The sequence below is a fragment of the Artemia franciscana genome, chromosome 21 (genome assembly GCF_032884065.1).
Source record: "Artemia franciscana chromosome 21, ASM3288406v1, whole genome shotgun sequence".
NCBI lineage: Eukaryota > Metazoa > Arthropoda > Branchiopoda > Anostraca > Artemiidae > Artemia > Artemia franciscana.
In genome coordinates this window covers 3,225,160-3,247,207 of record NC_088883.1, presented here as the reverse complement: position 1 = coordinate 3,247,207, position 22,048 = coordinate 3,225,160, and the positions used below count along the sequence as shown (strand labels likewise).

The following is a 22,048-nucleotide window of genomic DNA, read 5'->3' as shown; positions in this document are numbered from 1 at the left end:
TTTATGCCCCCTCCCCCGAAACAAAAGTTCTGGATACGCCCTTGCACCTTTTTTTTTACTGAGAAATTTTACAGCTATCAACTTGTGGTGGAGTTAGACCCAAATACACCGACTCCTGACTTTTAATTTCAAAGTCCTGATTTCTGGTGATTGTTGAATGTGTAGGTACAATCCTTGATTGATTTCTGTTACCCGACAATTTGATTATTACCGTTTTATGACTACATGCCCATAATGTATAATTTAATACCAATTTCGTAATCATGGTCAAATGGAGGGTTGCCGCCCCCTTTGATTTTGTAAAAATCAGTCAGAAATCGCCCTGCTACGGAATTTAAATTTTTTAGGGTTTTGTTGTTCTGTTTTTAAGGTGTAACAAAGCTTTTTTGTAATTAAATTCAAAATGTCGTGTAACCATAATTTTGAATGCTTTTTCCTATCAGCATTTAATGAATGTTCGTATTTATTCAACATTGTCGGATTTCACGTTTGCTTTTGAAATAGCAGTTCTTTTTAATTTAACGCACATTTTAAACGTTTTCTAGTTGAACTTTCAACGTTATAAACGTTTTTTGGGTGAACTAGGATGTATTTCTATTTTAACGGAAATTCCAACGTTTTAGGTGAACTCTAAGCGTTTTGAAGTCAACGAGGGTTACTTTCTATTTTAACGCACATTTTAAACGTTTTTTAGTTGAACTTTCAACGTTATAAACATTTTTTGGGTGAACTAGGATGTATTTCTATTTTAACGGAAATTCTAACGTTTTAGGTGAACTTTAAGCGTTTTGAAGTCAACGAGGGTTACTTTCTATTTTAACGCACATTTTAAACGTTTTTTAGGTGAAATTTAAACGTTTCAAACGTTCTTAAGTGAACTAAAATTTTTTATAGCTTACGCATGTTTTAAACATTTTTAGATGAACTTTAAACGTTATAAACACTTTTTATGTAAACTAAAATTTATTTCTATTTTAACTCGCATTTTAAACGTTATTTAGGTGAACTTTTGAGTTTGAGAGATTTTCTCAGTATGTTGGAATGTTTTCAGTGTAAGATATACAGTTATTTACTGGCCAAGGGTGTATCCAGAAAAGGGTTACCAGGTTTGAACCCATCCTTCTCCAGAATTTTGTCTGACTCGTACAAAAGTAACAAAATACATATGAAAAAAAATTTCGCACTACCCATGATGATCACCGTTTTCTTTTGTGAAACCCCTCACTATCTTCCTTTTTTTGATAAATTCCCTTGAAAAACAATCCTGGATACGGTCATTGTAGGCTATAAGTTTAACATGGTACTTGGTAGTTTGACCGTGCAAATTTTCTTCTTTGAGTTTCCGTCTTAGAAATGTCAAATAACTAACAAAGAATATATAACCTTTTTCAAAAATCCTGCTTATCTATTCTATTGTACATATTAATTTCTAGAATTTTCCAGTGAGAAATTTCCAATACGAAATCTTTCCCCAGAGCCCTGTTTTGGTTCTTGACAGCCCTGGGTATGCGTCAGGAATTGTACAAGTTGGGCCTAAGGCTATGGAAAAATAATCTTTTATCCCGGTTGCTATGAGAATTTGAATCCTAAAGGGATATGGGGATACAAGAGCATTGTTTGGGGGGGATCACAAGTGATCTATTTGAAAAATATAGCACATACTCTAAAAATCGTGTGAATTCCTGTGGTGTTGTAGTGGGTTCGACTTCAGCTTGGTAATACGGAACCCAGAGTTTTAACTGAGCTGTAGCAGCAAACTGCAGGGCCAACGCAAGGACTTTAGTAGTGAGAAGCGTCAGTAATCCCATACACACACACACAAACATCTCGTGATTTAAGATGAAGGGCGCTCTCTTGACATACCTGTCTTCGAAGGGAGAGGATTACTGCTCAAATCATAATGACAATTAGTGAAAACTCTGCATTTAGTAACCACTCTTCCATTTCAATAGATTTATATGCACAAAAAAACTGAACTTTACTACGACTATTTTAGTAACTACATAATTTGATATTTGCTATTAATTTTTACTACTGTTACATTGTAATTACATAATGTATAATTTTATTATTATATAATTTTAGTATTTAGTACAATTACATGCAATACAATTTTGACATTTATATATAATATATTACTGTTTTAATTATCATTTAATATATTATAACAAGTTACTTTGATTAGTTAAAATAGGCATTTTTTATTGAATTAATAATTGATTAAGATTAACTATACAGAAAATTCAACTTTTATTCGCTGTTGTTGAAACCACAAGAATCCGTAAAATCCTTGCGTAAAAGGGGAATCGGATGTCGTGAGTCGTGAGTGCCAGGTGGAATTCATGGTTACATCCGTTTCAGCTGAACTTGTATCAGATAAGATCTTTTCAGCAAGTTATTGTTTAATTTATGGCAGATGGTGATGTAGCTAAATCAGAAGGGACAAAACCTGTCTTATTTTGATTTGAACATGATTTTGGAAATACATGTGTTATTATTAAAGTTGGCGGTACAGTGAAGATGTATGAATGCCGAGGCGCGTGGATTTTAACACAGTTGAAAAAAGGCTAAGAAAAATAGAAATGTCTGTGTGCTAAGATTGGAATATTAGGATCAACGGTAATGACAATGGCCAAATGTGGTTCTGAAACATGGCAAGTTTGGTTCACTGCGCCAAGTATGGCGCTGAAGGCTGAGAAAAACGCAGTGTTTCAGGGGATTGTCTGAGGATAATCATAAGTACTCGCTTGAATGATCGCATATCAAACAATAAACTGTTGGGAAAATTGGGTTCATTTCCAAACAGGGCCGAATTTAAGGCTTTGACGCTTCTAGGCCCAAGCATCGTGCCGCTCCGTTTTTGCGAGTTTTCGGAGAAATCCCCGAAAACTTGGGGGAAGTGGAAGCACCGTACAGAACACAACTCATGAGCCAAAAGTAATGAGTGAGGTGATACCTAACTCTCAGCTGCCATTCATGGGAGACATTTGACAGTTTATAAGTGGCCACATAATTCCTGTGTTGTTTTAAATCACTTTTCTATGAATAGGCAGCGTGACGGTGGTATGCACCTAGCACTTTGACGATAAATCACAACAGTCCATTTTTATTGAGGCCCCCTGTCATTGTGCGTCCTTAGGCACGGGCCTAGTACGTCTATTGGTAAATCCTGGCTTGTTTCGGCCTTCTATATAAAGAACGAAATAAAGGTCAAGATGGTTAGACTACTTTTTTCAAACGACGGCTGACAGATTGCCAAGATACGATAAGATTTATTCATCATAAAATACACATACAATATTGCATTATACTATTCCCCCAAAAGGCTCTTTGGCCTGTAAAGAAGGGGGAAGATAAACGAGTCATTTACTCAGTCAAAAAAAAAAATTACTTACTCACAGAGAGGAGAGCAAAAAGGAGAAGAAAAGAAAATATAAATAAAAACTATAGGAAACAAAACTAAATAGACTAATAGATTGAATACACTAAATAAATTTGGTGGATCTTAATTAGATAGACTCAAATAAAATAATAATAATAATAATAATAATAATTATTATATAAATATGAATATATATATATATATATATATATATATATATATATATATATATATATATATATATATATATATATATATATATATATATATACATATATATATATATATATATATATATATATATATATATATATATATATATATATACATATATATATATATATATATATATATATATATATATATATATATATATATATATATATATATATATATATATATATATGTATTTATTCAGTCAAAAAGAAAAAAAAAATAATAATCACTTACTCACAGAGAGGAGAGCAAAAAGGAGAAGAAAAGAAAATATAAATAAAAACTATAGGAAACAAGACTAAATAGACTAATAGATTGAATAGACTAAATTAATTAGGTGGATCTTAATTAGATAGACTCCAATAAAATAATAATAATAATAATATATATATATATATATATATATATATATATATATATATATATATATATATATATATATATATATATATATATGAAAAAAATACAAAACTTCTAAGAAACCAAAGAATTTTTAACCTGTCACTCTTGCTTCATCGTAATGCCTGTAAGTTGAATCAAAACTGACAAAATTAAGCAATGAAAAAACACATGGGAAATACGAATTTAGGCTGTATATTTGCATATTAGGGGGGGGGGGGGATAAAATACACGTTTAACTACTGTTTCTCTGCATATCATAAAGCAAGGATTGTTCTTGACTCGTTTCATTCTCAATAGTCCTAGTTGTACATTAATACCTAAAGATGAGTTATTAAAACCATTAAACAATTATTTAGACAAAGAAGAGCACAACCAAAGGGCAGGGCATTAATTGACAAACAATAGACTGTTGTTGGCTTCTTAAAATGATGCAAACTCACCAAACTAAATATTTTCTCATTTTGAAATAGATATCTGAATATTTATAATTGTCATTTAATATGATATGTTTCAAAGTCATCAGCAAAATCAGGGCTCATTAGTATATATTCTACCATGCACACACCCAGCAAATTTGTCAAATAGCTCTATAAGCTGACTCAGAATTTCTCCAAAGATCATTGGTTAAAGAAGGGAGTTCGGGATACCCAATTAATGATGAAGTATATCTATCAGATTTTGTTTATTTAATTTTTTTACTGTACTATGTCCGTATAAAAAGTACATTCAAGTAACATTCAGTAACCAAGAAGATGATTTAACATTGACCAAATAAATTAGCATAAAATTAACCTTAGCAAATAGAATAACAAAACAACCAATAAAGCACTGATACAATAAACCCAAGCAAGCATCGAACATTTGGGCTGTGAAACCTTGATATCTGCTTTGCACGCTCCTCTTTCACCTCAATTTATTCGAACCTTCACTCTTTGACCTCTCCTATGAAGTGTCTATCTCCCTTAAATCCTTCCTTTGACCCCTTCCAACCTTATTTAAGGATGGCCTGTTTTTGGTTTGCCCAAGATGGATTTAAGGCCGGATTTTAATCCTTTAATTGCAAGTCATATTGTGTCGAATAAGTTGCCTGAATCAGCTCAAAGGTGCCACTCATTCGGTTATATATATATATATATATATATATATATATATATATATATATATATATATATATATATATATATATATATATATATATATATATATATATATATATATATATTATTTCACTGGAGTCTATTTAATCTACTGATCTACTTATTTTCTACTATATTTTCTTTCCTTCTCCTTTTCGCACTTCTCTCTGTGACTAAGTGATTGTTTTATTTGTTTTATTTTTCTCTGAGTAAGTGACTCGTTTATCTTCCCCCTTCTTTACAGGCCAAAGAGCTTTTGGGGGAAAAGTAAAATGTAATATTGTGTGTGTATTCCATGACGAATAAGTCTTATCGTATCTAGGCAATCTGTCAGCCGTTGTTTGCAAAACGTAGCCTAGCCATTTTGACCTTTTTTTCGTTCTTTACATAGAAGGTCAAAACAAGCCAGGATTTACCAATAGGCGTACTAGGCCCGTGCCTAGGGACGCAGAGGTTTTTTCTTAATAAAAAATGGACTGACGTGATTTAAGACTGAAGAAGTGAAGTCAGGGTAATCCTCAGGAAATATAACCTTTAAGTTTATACAATAATATAATTTGGGCTATATATGTGTACCTTAGGGGGGGGGGGGTAAAGTTATGAAATACCGTTATGAAAACTCGATTTATTTTTGGGACACAGTGCGCGGTAGCGATGCTAGCGGCTGGAGACAGGAAACTAGCAGTCTGAATCTAAAAGATCGGAGCAATTGGACAAACAAAACAAAATTGCGTTCTCTCTTATGGTGTTGTAGTACGATCTAGGTGGCTCCAAGTTCAGAGCTCTGTACCAAAAGCTTCTCATGGGCAAGATAGGAGTTTTCATAACTGTATTGTATATCTAAGCTGTGCTGAAAAAAAGGCAAAAATAGAATCGTTAGCATAAATTCCAATAAAAGAAATTCGTGATGTATCATCTTTTTTCAACATGCTCTCACCGTGCATAAAGCTGTTTCATCACACCATATTTGGCCTACAACCTACTACGCCTTAAAATACTAAATTAACATGATTTGGAAGTTTGTTATACCCGGAAAATCATATCTTGCAATTGTGTGCCAAACCGAAAAAACCTGTTATTCAGTTGCAGGGAAAGAAAATTAGTTTATAATTTAGTAAAACCCAAACTACAATTACAGATTTTCAGAATGAATGATCTGCCAAAATTATTATCTTTATACGCCTGTATTTAAATTGATCGATCGGATTAGGCGAAAAAACGCTATGATTATATTTTGGCACCTATGTGACTGTTATATTTTATATCTTATTTCTTATATTTTATTTTATTTTATTTCTATTTTATATTCTTTTTTATATTTTTTTTTTATATATTTTTTTTATATATTTTTTTATTTTATATTCTTATATTTTATTTCTGGAATTTATGATTGCTCAGACACAAACGGCCGAAATAGGAATATTTTTATGGTATAAAGTAAGACTCCCCCTCCATATGAAAATTAACTTCGTTTTTCACCCGCCTCCAATATTTTAGCAACTGAATAGGAATTAAAAATATTAACCTAATTGACCAGTCATGACACGGATCACCCTATCTTGTCAATTATAAACTTGTTTATGTTTTTGTGGCCATATTTTTTAAAATTGATTGGGCGGTCTTTCCATAACTTTTATTGCTTGGATAAGAGTTTTGAATTAACGACAGAATACTAAAAGCAGACTTACTTTCCCTGGAACCTTAGAAACTATTTAACTTCTCCTATTTATGTGCCGAAGATAAACATATTCAGATTTTAATCAAACTTACATTTATTAGGAGGATTTAAACCTTTTTAATTAACTCTTACAAAACGTTGACTTTCTAATTAACTTAACGCTCTCTAAACAAAGTTAACTTTTTTTTTTATTGAACAGAGCAGGATTTTCATTTTAAAGTTTAGGAAATTGCAGTGCCTAGAAATATTCTAGCATGCTTGTGACCTGTAACTTGTGACGCTTCACCGGCTAATAAAAACTTTGGAGGAAAACGGTTAGCTGCAATGCTATCTACAATAGAATAAATATGAAGAGGCTTTGTTTCACTCTTATTTCATTTCAAGCTGTATTTGACAAGTTCGAAAAAACCAGTCATGTTCTTGTGTATAAGAGGACTGGAAGTTAGCTGAAGAGTTAAAGATATTAATATCTGAACGAATTTACCAAGGCATCAAGCGGATATGAAGGAAGATTTGTTTTGTGAGGAAGAATTAGTGACAGCACTAAAAGGATTAAAAAATGACAAGGCTCCAGGTGCATATAGTGTGGTAAATGAGTTTTCTTAAATATGTTGGCTTTTAGGTTAGAAATAAGTTACTGAAGGTTGTGAATGTGATTTTTGAAAAAGGAGAAGTACCTAAGGTTTTTAGGAAAACTTTAATTAAACCACTGTATAAGAAAGGTGATAAGAGTGAGTGTCGTAATTATCGAGGCATTAGTCTGACCTCTGTAGGTTGCAAATTACTTGATAATATGATACTTTGTAGACTGAGAAATGCTGTAGCAAAGTTTTAAGAGTAGAACAGGGCGATTTTAGAAAAGGTAGAGGATGTTTCGACACAATTGACTTAGTTGTCAAACACCTTTGGTTTTCAGTTTTATTGATTATGAGCAAGCGCTTGATTCTGTTGATAGAAGAGCTTTAGGAAAGGTCTTATCCGTATATGGTATACCAGACAAATACATTAAAGTGATTTTTGCTATGTATGAGAATAATACTGGTGTATTATTACCTTGATAGTATTATTAGTGAAGAAGTTGGGAGCAGTTAGATGTTGAAAATAGAATAGCCAAGGCTCAGGGTGTTTTTTCATAGTTACAAAAAGTTTGGAAGAATAGGAAGATAAGTCTGCAAACCAAGATTAGAATATTGGAAGGTGCAGTGATGACAGTGGTCAAATATGGCTCCGAAGCATGGATGCCCCGAAAAGCGTATGAAGATTTACTAAATGTTTGATAAAGTGCTTACGGGTTGTTTTGTGGGTACCCCGCTGACTGGCCGCATTTCAAACAGTAGGCTGTACGAAAAATGTGGTTCAATCCAACTTTCTAGGGCTATAACCAAAGAAAGGTTGAGATGGCTAGGGCACGTTATGCAGATGAACGATGACAGATTGCCCAAGATTGTCCTTTTCGGCCAACCGTCTAGGGTTAAACACAAAGCAGGTCGTCCTTTTCTGGGTGGAGGATGTCATAAAAAACGATTTAAAGGAAGTGGAAACTTCCTGGGAGGGTGTTAAGAGGGAGGCTTTGAATAGACTGGAATGGAGGAGGAGCGTGGGTAGCTGTGTTGGCCTCAGGCGGTCTGGTGCTACGGTGAGTTGCTAGTAGTAGTAGTAGTATCAAGTGGACAGTTTTGGGGTTCTATGGAGACCTGGAGAATCGGGGATGCAAAGATGTACCGATTTATGAAATCTAGCGTGCTACTTACGGCTACTTGCTAAAATTTTAGAAAGAAAATATTTTTCTCAAATTAGTAGTCAGACAAGTTAGTTTGGCTAGCATAGCCTGTCTTTGATTTCGACTAGATCAGGTTAAACTCATTGGATGAACACATTCTTTCCTTTGTTTATAGCATCCTAGTTTATGATGTTACCTGTACCTGCCTTCTAATTTTCATTGTAACTGTTCAGAGGCCAGTTTTAACAAGTCAATAAACCAAGCATTGAACCTCCCATCCCCCCAAAACAGAACATCGCATTGTATCCTTTATTTCTTTAACTCAATTAGCTCCCGAGGGCTCTTCCACTTTTCGCCACGTGGTGCGTATGTAGGAGTGCTCCGTGTGCCGCGCAGTTTCGCCACGCTTGTAACACTTTTGCCTCGTTTAGTACGTACTACCTGGTGTATGTTATTTCTGAAAACTGGTGCCCCCTCAATAGCCCCTAAACGCTTATTTTACAACAATTGTTGTCATTAAGAACAGGCCTAACCCTCATTAAATGGGAACATCCGTGCTGAGGCTCAATCAAAAGTTCTTGCAAAAATAGAGAAAATAAAATATTGTGCCTGGTCAGATTGGCTTCTGAAAGCTCATTTGTTTGTGCTCGTGTTATTGAAGTTTCACGTAAAAGATTTAATTTAGGCATAATTAATGATGATGACGAAAAAACGAAACTAATGAACAATTTGCGATAGTTAATTTTCTGAATGCTTATCCTTTATTTTGTTATGAAACCTGAAGTTTATCAGAACTGACAAAGTACATACATAGGGGCAGGCTCTGGGCCCGGCCAGCACCAAACAGGTCTGTGGTGGTTTCGTACAGCCAAATAACGTATCTACCTCTTATATTTTGAAAACTATCCCCGCCCCCCCAGCAAAAAAATCCATTCTACGTGCCTTTTTCAGAAATAAACTTTATCTTTTCTGAAAACTTTTGTGCTGTGCCATGTTTGCTGTCAAAAATTCATTGTATGTAATATCGTAAAATGTGCGTGCTGTATTTATATTTAATTCAAATTTTATTCATCTTGTATAACATATATGATGAGATATTTTATGACTATGTTATATTAATGCTAGAAAAGTTGAAAATACTAAAAAAATGCCATAATGAAATGTAAAAATGCTAAAAAATTCAACCACTTGAAGCAAGTCTTCAGCACAAAGCATAGCAAGTCTTCAGCACATGAATAGCACATGACATTGAATAGCAGGTCTTCAGCACAAAGCGCCCTGAGGCTAATAGAGCTGCCCAAGCTCATTGGTCATATCCATTTGTTCAAAGCTTCCGAAAACTCATCGTTTCATCTTTTTACCATTTTTGCTGCAATGTCCCAAAATTCTTTCTTTATATGATTTTTTCGGTAATTTGTTGGCTTATCATATTTTCTTGTACCAATTTGTTATGCCAAAAGGCTGTATCTACTACTTTCACATCAGGTAATTACCAAAAACTGTTTGCTAAGCTCTTCTTAAAAGGAAGACCAACAAGATAATATAGATAAGGAGAACTGAAGTGTTATTAAACGAACACTGCCCTGCAGACTCTCCCTTTGAATGTAGCTCGGAAAACGGTTTTGACAAAAATTTCAAACGTTTAAAAATGTTACAAGCGACCGCGCGACTTTATGTGTAACAGTGACAATATTTAAGTTATTGCTATCTGATATCAAAAATGGACCTTATAAGGGACCTTGAGACCTGAAGTATCTCGGTGTTTACGGTTTTCACCGTAACCTCTTAGAATTCCTTCACCTTGTGAATTTTCTGTCATTTTCCATGCTTTGCAAATATACCATGCCCACCATATGTTTGCGTACGTGCCTCAACCAAATATTGCATTGTTTTGGATCTCATTTTTACCATTTCTTATCTGTGTCGAAGGAGATGTGCTGGTAATATTTGACTTCTGTTTATAGTAGTTACAGAGTGTGAGCAACGGATTCAGTAAACCTGACTGAAGAAAAACCCATTCTCCAAAAAATACAACTTATTTTAGGAAAAAAAAACTTTTCATTGGTTCTAGCTTAGAAGAATTTGAAACAATTTTTAGGGTGTTTATTCTTTCCCCGAAGTTTTAGCTAATTGCTAATGTGTTATTCTTAATATTGTGTTTTTTGGCAGATGAAACGACATTTGGTTCAAAACCACCAAGTCCTATACAGAAAGTGTTATCCAACCCTCCTTCATCAGTGCAATGGAAGCCTCAAATTCAAGAACATCCCCCGAAAAAAACACAAGAGGTGATGAAGCTGGAGAATGTGGTAAGTGAAAATGTCGTTTCACTGACATAGGGGGCTGATGGTTTTTTTTTAGAGGACTGATGCTGAGCTCATAGGATTTAATCCGATTTCAGTTTCATTAGGGGATTATTTAAGATAAAAAACTTCCAAAAGAAGAAAATAAAATTGAGAAACCTGAGTCTGCGCAGTAACTTTGTCTACAACTGTTTCACTTGTCGCTTGGTAACTTATGCTCTTATTATGTAATTTATGCCACTTAGTTTCGAAGACATCCGTCTTCGCATGATCTTCGAAACTTAAGAGGTGCTGAATAGTTCGGAAATCAAAATTTTAGTGTACAGGTTTTAGCGCATTTTTGTGGGTCGAAAGTGACCTTGGGGGGCAACTATCTTCCAATGACCTCCGATCCAAATTTCATACACATCTTTCTCTTAGAATGATCTCAAGATCACGCCGTGCTCGGTCCAAAGGACAAGCGACCCAAATCATAGACGTTGCTAACTCTACTTAGGCGTATTTTCGGCTGTGATAATGAAAAGTGCGACATACGCCATTTTTATAACTTTTCAGGAGAGCCAAAAAGTAGAAAAAAGCTTGTCGGCCGTGGTCGCTCTGAACGATGAGACTAATGGAGATAAAGAGAACTATTTTAAGCCCAACTTTTTGTGCTCTTTTCAGCAGAATAAATTAAATGTAGATATTCCGAGCGGATTAAAAAAAAAAATTCATTTTACGACTTATGTCTCCTTTTTCCTATTGATAATTTCTATCATCTTCTGTCAAAAGTGTTCTGAGTGAATTCAAAATTAATCCATTTTTGGCGTATATCCCCTTTTCCTTGACATAAAAAATGACAATTGCCATTAGCCTAATAGCTCAATAAGATAATCCGCTTCAGTCAATACTGGTGTATATTTATTTTTGTCTTCGTAACGCTGAAAGAAAGGACAATTCTGACTGCACCACTCGATTCCTCGTGCTGAGTTTACTAACAGTGCAAGCATATCTCATTTTCGACCAAAATGGCATATGTCGCACTCAGGCATGTACGCAGGAATTTTTTTCGGGGGGGGGGGCAACACCTTCGAAACAGTAGATATAAAGTAGTGCAAAGTTAGTAATGCAAAAAGCACGTATATTCAAAAATACAGATTAACTTTAATCTGTAATATTGTAGCGGATGGGGGGGGGGAGAAGACTGAAGCCTCAAAAGTACGTTTTAGGCTCAGGTTATGTTCATATCGATTTAGAACCAGTGATTAATCAATTATATCCCACTGAAAGGGAAATTTTAGGGTTAACAGTGCAATATGGGTCCTGCGGGGGGTAGCTCTTCTATTGCAAAAACGTAGATTTTAATGAAAAATGATAGTTTCCAAAATTAATCCATTAAAAGCTGTACTTTATCCTGAAAAGGGAGGATAAACGCCATAATATCAAGGATAATTCTATTTTTCTGTGGAAAGCAAACTCTCTTTACAAAAAACAAAAAAAATAACAGTACGACTGCTAATTACTTCAAAGAGGGTAAAAAGTTAGACAGAAAATGGGTTAATAATTGGACAGTGACTTGACCGGATAATTGCATGCTATAAAATCCCCCCAAAAAGGGCTTCATACATGTATCTAGATTCTTAATAAATGTCCTACTTTTGCCAGAAATCCCAAGAAACCATGGTAAAATTAAACATTTCACAAAATTTCGGGGGGGGGGGGGGCGTGCCCGATGACACCCCCCCCCCTGCGTACGTGCCAGGTTGCACTTGTAATTACCATAGCTGAATGTAGTATAAATTGAGGCATGTCACAACTTGTTCAAGCTGATATTATGCAAAAAATGTAAATATGTTTGATTTAAAATACACACATATATATATATATATATATATATATATATATATATATATATATATATATATATATATATATATATATATATATATATATATATATATATATATATATATATATATATAAATTGGGCTTGTAACCCATTCAAAACCTTTCCCTCTGCTGCTAGCTTTTTTTGCAGAAAGGTAGGCACGTTTTGCCTTTTTAATTTTTTAAAAAGGCAATTAAAAAGCCATTTTTTTAAAAATGGCTTTTTGCCATTTGAGAATGCTTCGAGGCTGAAGTATTTAAGGCTGTTGACCGACTTAATGCAAAAACGAGTTAATCCCTTATTCAATGTAAAAATGATTAAAATATTACTTTTTATATTTCGTATCCATATAGCATCTTCGTATCCTTCAATGTGAATTTATTTCATTAGTTAACATATTTATGTTCAAACAAACTCAGTTATTGAAGTGGGACGATTAAATTTTTTCCTCGACATTTTAATGTCACAAGAAAACAGGCCAGTCGATTTTACCAAACCCGAAAGTATTTTTCGAAACGTTAAAAGTTTTCACAAATTGTCAAAAGTCAATTTTAAACAAAATTATTAATTCATCAAAAATTAAAATCTTCCAAATAAATTAATCAAAAGTTGAAAGTTAAAAAAATTGTCAAAAGTCAAAAGCACGTTCATAATTCAAGATTTCAAGTTAAAAGGAAAATTCTTCGATCGTAAATAATTTCCTAGGTCACACTGCCTTATCATTTAAAAATTTAAACAAATGGAAATATAGAAAACAGGTATAATGTTTTAAAAAAAGACCGTCTTTATCTACCTGTTTTTCTATATTTTCATTTCTTCAAATTCTTCTATCAAAATTTCATTCAAACCATCAATACATCAAAAAAAAAAACAAAAAAAAAAAACAGTGAACAATTAGTTGAACTACTTTAATTGACGAAGCCAAACATAAAGGTAACGCGTAAAAAAACCCCTGCAAATAAGAGCTTTGGGGGGCTATCGCAAAAATGTTTAAGATTTGGGCTGTTTGTACAATTAACAAAACGAAACTATGAAAGATAAAAAAGACTCATACATTGAAGCCCCATATAAAACTTCCTTGTTTGTTTGATTACTTTGCTGTTTGTTTACATTTTGCTTGTTTTTTTTTCTTTTTGTGCAGGAAATAGAGGTTCGATAATGTTTGCTTCGGATTGGGATTTCAAAAATAAAATTTTATCTTGTCGCATTGTCATTGTTTATACTTTAGAAGGTTCAAAAGAAGGATTGAAAACAAAGCTTTTGGAGGTTTCAAAGTCAAATTGTCAAAGATTTCGGAACAAAAAAGTTCTTCCATCAAAACTTCATCCAAATTATCATTACTTCATAACAAAACCGCCAACAGTACTTGTCTGTTCGATGGATCGCGATCAAGAATTATGCTGTGTAAGATCTAACAGAAACCGGTTTTGCTTCTTGGACCGGTTATGATTTGCTTATTTTGAGTGAGAAAACTGTGATGTACGTATATTTTTATTAAATATTTAGTATATAGAGGTGGTTAAGGACTAGGTTAGGTTGGGTTAGGTATTTAATATAATGCGTTCTGTCCGGCCTGCTTTCCACAGTTCTTTGTCGTAGTTTCCATAATTTTGTTTCTAAATATTAACTAACTTCACTTATTGAGTGCGTTCCGTGTAACAGACAAGTACCCAGTCAACAACTAGTTGTATAGCGCGGACGTCAAGTTCCAAAACAGCGCATCTGCTTCTGGTCAGATACAATGTTTTGGATTCGGAAAGTCCGGTGTAGCAGTAAATATACTTTTAAGATTGAACTTCCTATCTATGCAACCACAATTACTCTATATATAGCAATCGATGCGCCGTGAAAAGTTACATAAGAAGCTATCCTTCGCTCAAAATAGAGAAAAGTGCAGTTGAACTGTTCTTGGATTGAAGAGACGAACCTTCATGGAGAAAACCAAAGTTAACAGACACAAATGCAATTTACTCTGTTTCTGATGCCTGAAAAGTATTAAACGTTTTAACAACACATGATGTCATTACGAGTTTCAGCGAAAGCTTTGCAACGACTTCTGGGTTTTTAGCAGTACGAAAAACCAGACGATTATCTGGTGTTCTGTCATATTGAATTACACTAAGGCGACACTCCGAAAGAGTCAAGGTATTGACTGCGAACTATTAACTCTTGTGTCTTTAATTTTGTTTATTATTAAATACATTGAGGACCATCTGGTGAAGTAATGTCTTGATGTGCTAAAAATGTAAAATCTCTTGCTTATAAACATGCACTAACATAAAGGAGGGACTGGGTTTGATTCTATCCTTGTTTTCATATGTTTTACATAATTAGCATGCTTTTTCGTTCTTTGCCGAGGCTGCCCCCTCCGTCTCCCCCGAAAAACTTTAGCACGAGCCCTGCAATTATCTAGTCTTCTTTCGTATCGAATTATAATGAAGCGACATTGCAAGGGGAATCGAGACATTGAAGAACTGTTATTTTGTGGATTAAATTTTAGTTATTATAAAATTAATTCGGGATAATATTATGTAGTCATTTCTAGATGCGTCGGTAATGTATAATTTCATGCTTATAAACATGCACTTATGTGAAAGAGGGACTGAGTTTGATTTTTTCCTTGTTTATCTATGCTTTTATACAATTCGCAAACAGGCCCCCAGAACGCATGTTCAATTGTAAATTTCAAGTCGTATAACATAATACCTTGGTAATTATTTCAGTGGAAGTGTGTGCATGACTTTCGGGAAGGGGTTTAGAGTCCATAAGGTCCCCAAGAATATCCCTTTTGAGGGTCACGAAAATTTGCAAGGGTTTTAAACCATCTGAAATAGTCATACCACCTTCTCAAACTCAATATGGTGAACCCCCAGCCCCTCCTCAAGAAACGACAGCTTTCCTCAAGTCATTTGCCCATTTGAGATTGCGTGACTATTGACATGTACAATTCCAAGCCACCATGACTTTCTACCGAAAGAGGGGGCAACCCCGTTCAGAAATGATTTGCACCAGGCGGCGCACGCCAAGCGTGGCAGGAAGTGTGCCGAACTGAGTATAAAGTGTGTCATTTCTGATACAAAGGGTTGCGGTGGATGAGAATTACGCCACAGTTGATGGAACAGGTGATATACTAGGTAACGAAGATTGTCCAACCCCTCGACGTACTTTATTTCTATTTATAATTAATCATGGGAGCATTTGAAAGTTGACAATTTTTCCTTTTTTACGAAAAATGACTTATGAATTGTTAATTCCCTACTTTCTAATTCAGTTAATTTGAGCTCTGAGAAGTTTTGAGTAAAAGTTGTATTGTTACATTCAAGGTCTTCTTTTTATTGTGATTATTCGCAAAAGTACTTCCTATTATATATTCTTAGTATGGTGATGAAACCTGTTTTTATGTCTCCAACTGGTTAAAGCTTAAGCTATTTCAAATTAAATTTAATTGTTTTGTTGCGTGTTCTTTGAGAAAAAATAAACCGCTTCCTACCAACATCTTCTCAGTGGGAGACCGATCCAAACTGGCCATGCAACTCCTTAATATTTTTAATCATTTGCTAGCTGCAAAACCTGTCAGACGACTGGCGTGGAAAAGAAGAAAAAAAGTAGTGTATACTTTTGTTATAAGGCTCGCATTAAATTGTTATGCCCCCTCCCCCTCTTCAACACCAAATTTGAAGTTACATTCTAATAAAACAGCTCCTGGAAGTTTTATCACGGTCCCCTCAGCCGTGGGACAGAACTGAGTAGCATCATCTAAAGTTCAAAATTACACATTTACGAAGAGAAAAAAGATCCCTATTCTCTTTTGATCGAATTCTTTCCCCATCTACAAGGCTGTAATTAGGGGGATACAGGGTTTGACCCTCTTTCCCCCTCAAATTGTTGTCCGACTCCTAAAAATGTAACAAAAAGGCATATTAAAATTTTTTTTGTGCGTTTTAAAGTTCTTCTTACCCCTCCCCCCTCCGTAAAAAAATCCTGGACCTTCTCTTATCCATCTCCAGGCATAAAATAGTCTAATAGTCATGTTTACTCCATAAGCGAAACTGTAATTGAAAAAGGAATGTAGTCTCAATATTCCGTTTTTACAGACTGGAACCAAGTTCAATTTTGCAAGTCAGATGCTCTGACTACTGAGCTATTCGGGCTTTTTAGTTTGTTTTACACCTCTGGTATATTTCTGTATGAAAAATAAAGCGATTTCCTCTAGAGATGCAGGTGCTTGCCAAATAAAATAATATTGTTGAGCGTTTTTGAGAAGGAAAGAACCACTTCTAACATCCCAAGTGATGGATCGGTATGGATTTTCCCAATTTTAATTGATTTTAATTGTACCAACAATTTTAGATGAACCAATTTGACCAGTGGCAGTTCTGGCCCTTCTTGCGTCCAGAGCAAAATCTTTATTAGTGCCTGATGCAAAACCTTCATCACTACCTTCATTAGTGCCTTCACTAGTGGGAGACCTCTGTCTCCTACAGTATTTTTAGGCTAAATTTTAACAAATATTCAATTATTGACAACATTATGTTCAATTAATTAATTAATTAATAATTTATTTTTGATTATTTTTATATAATTATAATTATTTAATAATTTGATTATTGCTATTTAATCATCATTATTTAATTATTTGTATTTTGTAATTTATTTTGATTCTATTAATTTACTAGTATTTTTCTCTTTCTGCCCCTCATAAAACCGCCTCTGAATATGACCTACAATCCAACGATGTCTTTTAGCAATAAATGCAGTACTTGCTAAAAACCTCACCACACAGCAAGTAACAAAGAATTACCTGAAACAAAACAGATATTACCCTGAAACAAAAAATATTATTCTCCTTCCTCCACCCCGAAAAAAATACAACTGTATAAAATCAATCTCCCTGCCGTGAGACAAAAAGGGTAAGCTTGCCGAGGTGTACTTGCTAGTTTTCTGTCATATAAAAGATGTATGCTTTTGTCAAAATAATAATATCTGGATAAATATTATCTTCGGCTACCTGTTGTATGATCTCACGTGATAATCTTAACTGTCCGTTGTATAATCTCAACCGCTTCTAACTCTTTTTCCTTTTTTTTTTTTTTTTTTTTTTTTTAGATCTACACAGATTTACCCAGTAAATATGATCCGGCATCTATAATAAATTTTTCAGTGTACAATACAAATAGGTACGACCGCACATTCAATAATGTTCCTGGGGTGTCTGGGTCCCCGTCGAAGCTAATTCCTGTTTTCCTTCTTTACATATATGTTTTACAATAACTATGCAAAAAATGTTGTAGATGACTTCAAATTTGTGCCTCTAAATGAATTGTCCCTTTCCTCCTTTCACCTGACATTTTAAAAGAGTACAGGATTTTCCCCTCCCAAAAAATATGTGAAAATTACAACTCGATCTTCCGGCCCTGAGTCAAACGACAGCACTTCCAAAACTACGCAAAAAATTCATCTCCTTTAATAAAACCTACTGTAATATACAGACTAATCATAAAAGTACTCAAAAGTAAAACTCACTTCAGATACCAGAATTACTGCAAGTTACGGACACTTACCAATTTTATATAATAAGACTTATCACAAATTTTCATCAATGTTTTTTCTAGGTGGAGTCTTTGCGCGAGGAATTGAAGAGAGCTAATTTGCAGAAAGAAGACTTCTGTCGACTCGAAAAACAGAATGGTATGCCTGTTTCTTTTCACTCTTAACCTTTATTTCCCTTTCGTAGAAACTATCAGGACAGAAACAGTTCGGAATTCTCTATTTTATCCTCTCTATTAAATTAAATGCTTATTTTCAACGCCGAAAAATATATTTATCCTTATCCAATTTTTTTTTTAATTGATACAATGAAAGTCATCAATTTTCTATTCAGGAATACGAAAGCAAGTTTCTCTCTCAAACTTTTGTAAAATGTACTAATTACTAAACACTATCAATATCATTTAAGATATAATTATGTTATTTCTAAATTTTAACTTATTCTTAATTAATAACATTTAGATGCTGCTTAATTAAGTCTCCTTTCAGCTGCCCCGCGTAAGGAAAGATGATTCTTACAACATACAGGCTTGACAGTCGTGAGCTTATGTGTGGGCGTCATATGGGAGGATGTTCGTCAAGGGAAAGATAAATAGTCGAGGCTGTCTTGCTATTCAAGCCGATGCCCCCCTCTTGATTGCTTCCTTTCGGGGACTCCGGGGTCGAAATTGACAGACAATCCGCCTTTACAGAAACATTGAGTTCCTCCAAAAACGTTGACACAGCAAAGGTTTCATGCCGAGTAGGTGTACAACCCCATCTAGATTTTTAAGCATGATTCCACTCAGTAGATAGTGAAATACTGCCAGAGAAATACTTGTAACTCATCAGTCCGATGGACATCGACACAACAGGTTCTGTTGAAGTAAATGGACGTCGTTGCCAAAAATCGAAGTCACAATAAAAGCAGAGGATAGCTGTGCTGAAGCTCTCGAGTTGTCTAACTTCGTGATCGATTACACTGTAGAACAGACCCTTAATTGTCCAACTTACCGACTACTCTTTGGTGACAGGGTTCTCAATGGCTTCAAAAACGACATTGATCTTCTCTGCTAATCTGGGAATAAGCTTGAAGCAGCGCTAATGTGGCTAAACTAACGGCCTCACAAGTTTACCTAAAGTCGTCCGTGTTCTTTGCTGATTTGAACTGGCGACACAACCCTCCAAACAGGAAACACAGTAACAAAATTACAATGCCACATTTAAAATTACAGTTTCAAAATTTCCAGTAGCTCAAAGCAGTTCCGAAGCAATGGTTCTATACGAGACACCTCAAAAGGCACCCTGGAGATCAATTGGGATAAGCCCAAAGAAAACTTGTTGAGCCAAATGACCTTTAGTGTATCTACGTTAATAATAATTATTAATGTATTATTGGTATAATTAATAGAAACGTAATAACTATCTTGCGGAGAAACCTGTCAATTTCGAAAAATTTTATGTACCGATTTTGCAGTACCAATTTCATAATTAGCGCCTATTTTCAAGGAAAGATACTTATTTCATATAAACAAAAAAACTGAAGCTTGAAAACAGTAAATTATTGGTTTACCGTGGATGCATCCAGTATATCTGTGTATGGAGGGAAGGGGAGAGGGAATATGTGAAGATATATTGCTAGAGCTACACAGCTAGATCTATTTTCTAAAGTTATTTGTAAGTTTTTCTTCGTCATTAGGGTAAACTTGAATAATCTTTGTAATTCCTGCTAAGCATCTTTTTCATCACACCTTGTAGAATAAACTCCAAAAACTGGCTACGATTCCACCGGCTTCACCACTCAGTGACCTAACATTTTCCCAATGTTCTCATTCAAGATTGCTTACCCTCTTTTTATCTTTCTTTGACCAGCTAAGTTATAGGTTCAAGCTAATTAATTATTGATTTTGCTTCCTCTCAGTGTGTTGCATTCAAGTAAATGTTAGGTTTTTTCCGGTAATTAGGTTTAAGTAATTAATTAATCTGTACAAGAATCATTAAAGTTAGTATGCCTTTGGTACCCCCTCTTTCGGGTGGGAATGTTGTGGAGCCTTCTTGTCCACCTGTATCTTGTACCGTGATAAGCTTGCTGAAAAAACACTTCTGAACAAAGGAAGGTTAGGGGTAATTCCCCCATCTCTTTCTATATATATCGGAAATTAACGGAATTGTTTTAAATTTGGGCCTAGAACTACAATTTGGAGGCTCTTGATACCCTCGTTTACATACAGAAAGCTCCTCTCACACTCCTCTCTAATTTACATGATGTACGAGTATTTAACCCAGCGCATTGGATTAGGACTTGAGGTTGTTTTAGGGGATAAGTAGAGTAGGTACCTGCCCCGCGTGCAGAAATTTTTAGTGGCATAAAATGTCAAATAAATAATCTAACGGGTATAATCATTTTGTAGTTTTTGGCATTTCATTTTTGTTAAGATTAAGTAAAAGGCACAGTTAATAAATAAAAATAATAAATAAAGTATTAATTAATTAGTGAAATAAAATAAATAAACAATAATGATAATTAAATAATCATTGCTAAAATAATTGATAATAACTAAATAATCTATTTAATAAACTAAAAAAGCAATTAAAACATAAAATATCAATCAATTAATAAATCGAAAATGCTTTTTTAATATATGAAAACTTATTTACAATTTGGCCTTAAAATTTTGTGGGAGACATAGGGAGGGAGAGGGGCTAATCAAGATTTTCTCCTGGGTGCCAGACAGGCCAGAACCATTCCCTGATTAGGAGGATCAAAGCGTGATTGGACCTGCATTTTCCGTTGACCTTTTGTTCAAGAAGAGCTTAGCACATGGTTTTTGAAAAGGTTCATGGAAGAGTGAAAACTTCAGATACAAACTATCAGCACGAAAGCAATAAAATAACTCAGAAAGGCAGCGAAAATAGCCCTGGAGCCCACCATCCGAAATCCCAAGTTTACCTAACCTGATTAGAACATATACAAAGTTTCCAGATAGAATTTCTAGAAAGAAGTTCCTAGAATGAAAGAGGGAGCAAGTGCCTTATTTTATTTTTCCCTCTCCCCTCCACAGCCACTATCCGTTAACTATAAACGTTAAGTTCTTATACACGTTTTTTGTCCGTGCATATACTAAATAAAAAAATAATTCTGCAAGCTATGTATTTAAAGCTTTTAGGAAATAACCAAAAATTTGAGCTTCTGAAGAAATGATTTGTCTTCTAAAGTGTAGGCTTGAAATTAAGATATTTTGTGAGACAACCATAATATTATACGCGGAGTGACAGCCGAAAGCCCCATTTGCTCTCTGAGTAAAAAGAAACTATCTGATCACGTCTTAGGCTTTCTTTAGACTGTTTTTACAAAGGGACCATGAAAAAAAAAAATCGACCGATTCCTCAAGGGATGTCAATTAACGAAAACGTAGTGGGAAGACAAGTATTTCATTTTTTATGGAGATATCAATAGAATTTCTTTTTTCAAAATGTAAGAGGGTGAGGGAATCCCCACCCCTGATATGTGTTCTTGGTTTATCTTTATTGCATGCAATCCCATTTTCCCCCATAAAACTAATTGTTTAGGAACAGAGTTAAATATGCGTCAATCATCAACTATTCCTTTTGGTAATTGGCTTTAAATCGAATTTATGGACTTATTCTTTTTTCTTTTTCTTTTAGATGAACTTTTACAAGCTATTAAGGCGCTGAAAGATGAGCTGGATGAAAGGAAAAGTGAGCTAGCCTCTAAAGTATCTGAATTGAATATACTGCACACTGAGATGGACAAATGTAAGGAATTTTTTTACGCATCTTATATACTTTGAGTCATC

General features: G+C 34.3%; 1 protein-coding gene across 1 annotated transcript in view; it reads left to right on the top strand.

Annotated features, from left to right (window-relative positions):
- Positions 1–22,048, top strand: part of LOC136040603 (uncharacterized) — a 72,484-nt gene that overhangs the window by 5,656 nt on the left and 44,780 nt on the right. The window contains exons 2-4 of the mRNA XM_065724860.1: positions 10,704–10,843; positions 18,317–18,392; positions 21,897–22,007. Coding sequence (XP_065580932.1) covers positions 10,704–10,843; positions 18,317–18,392; positions 21,897–22,007 — 327 coding nt within the window. The remainder of the gene's footprint in view (positions 1–10,703; positions 10,844–18,316; positions 18,393–21,896; positions 22,008–22,048) is intronic.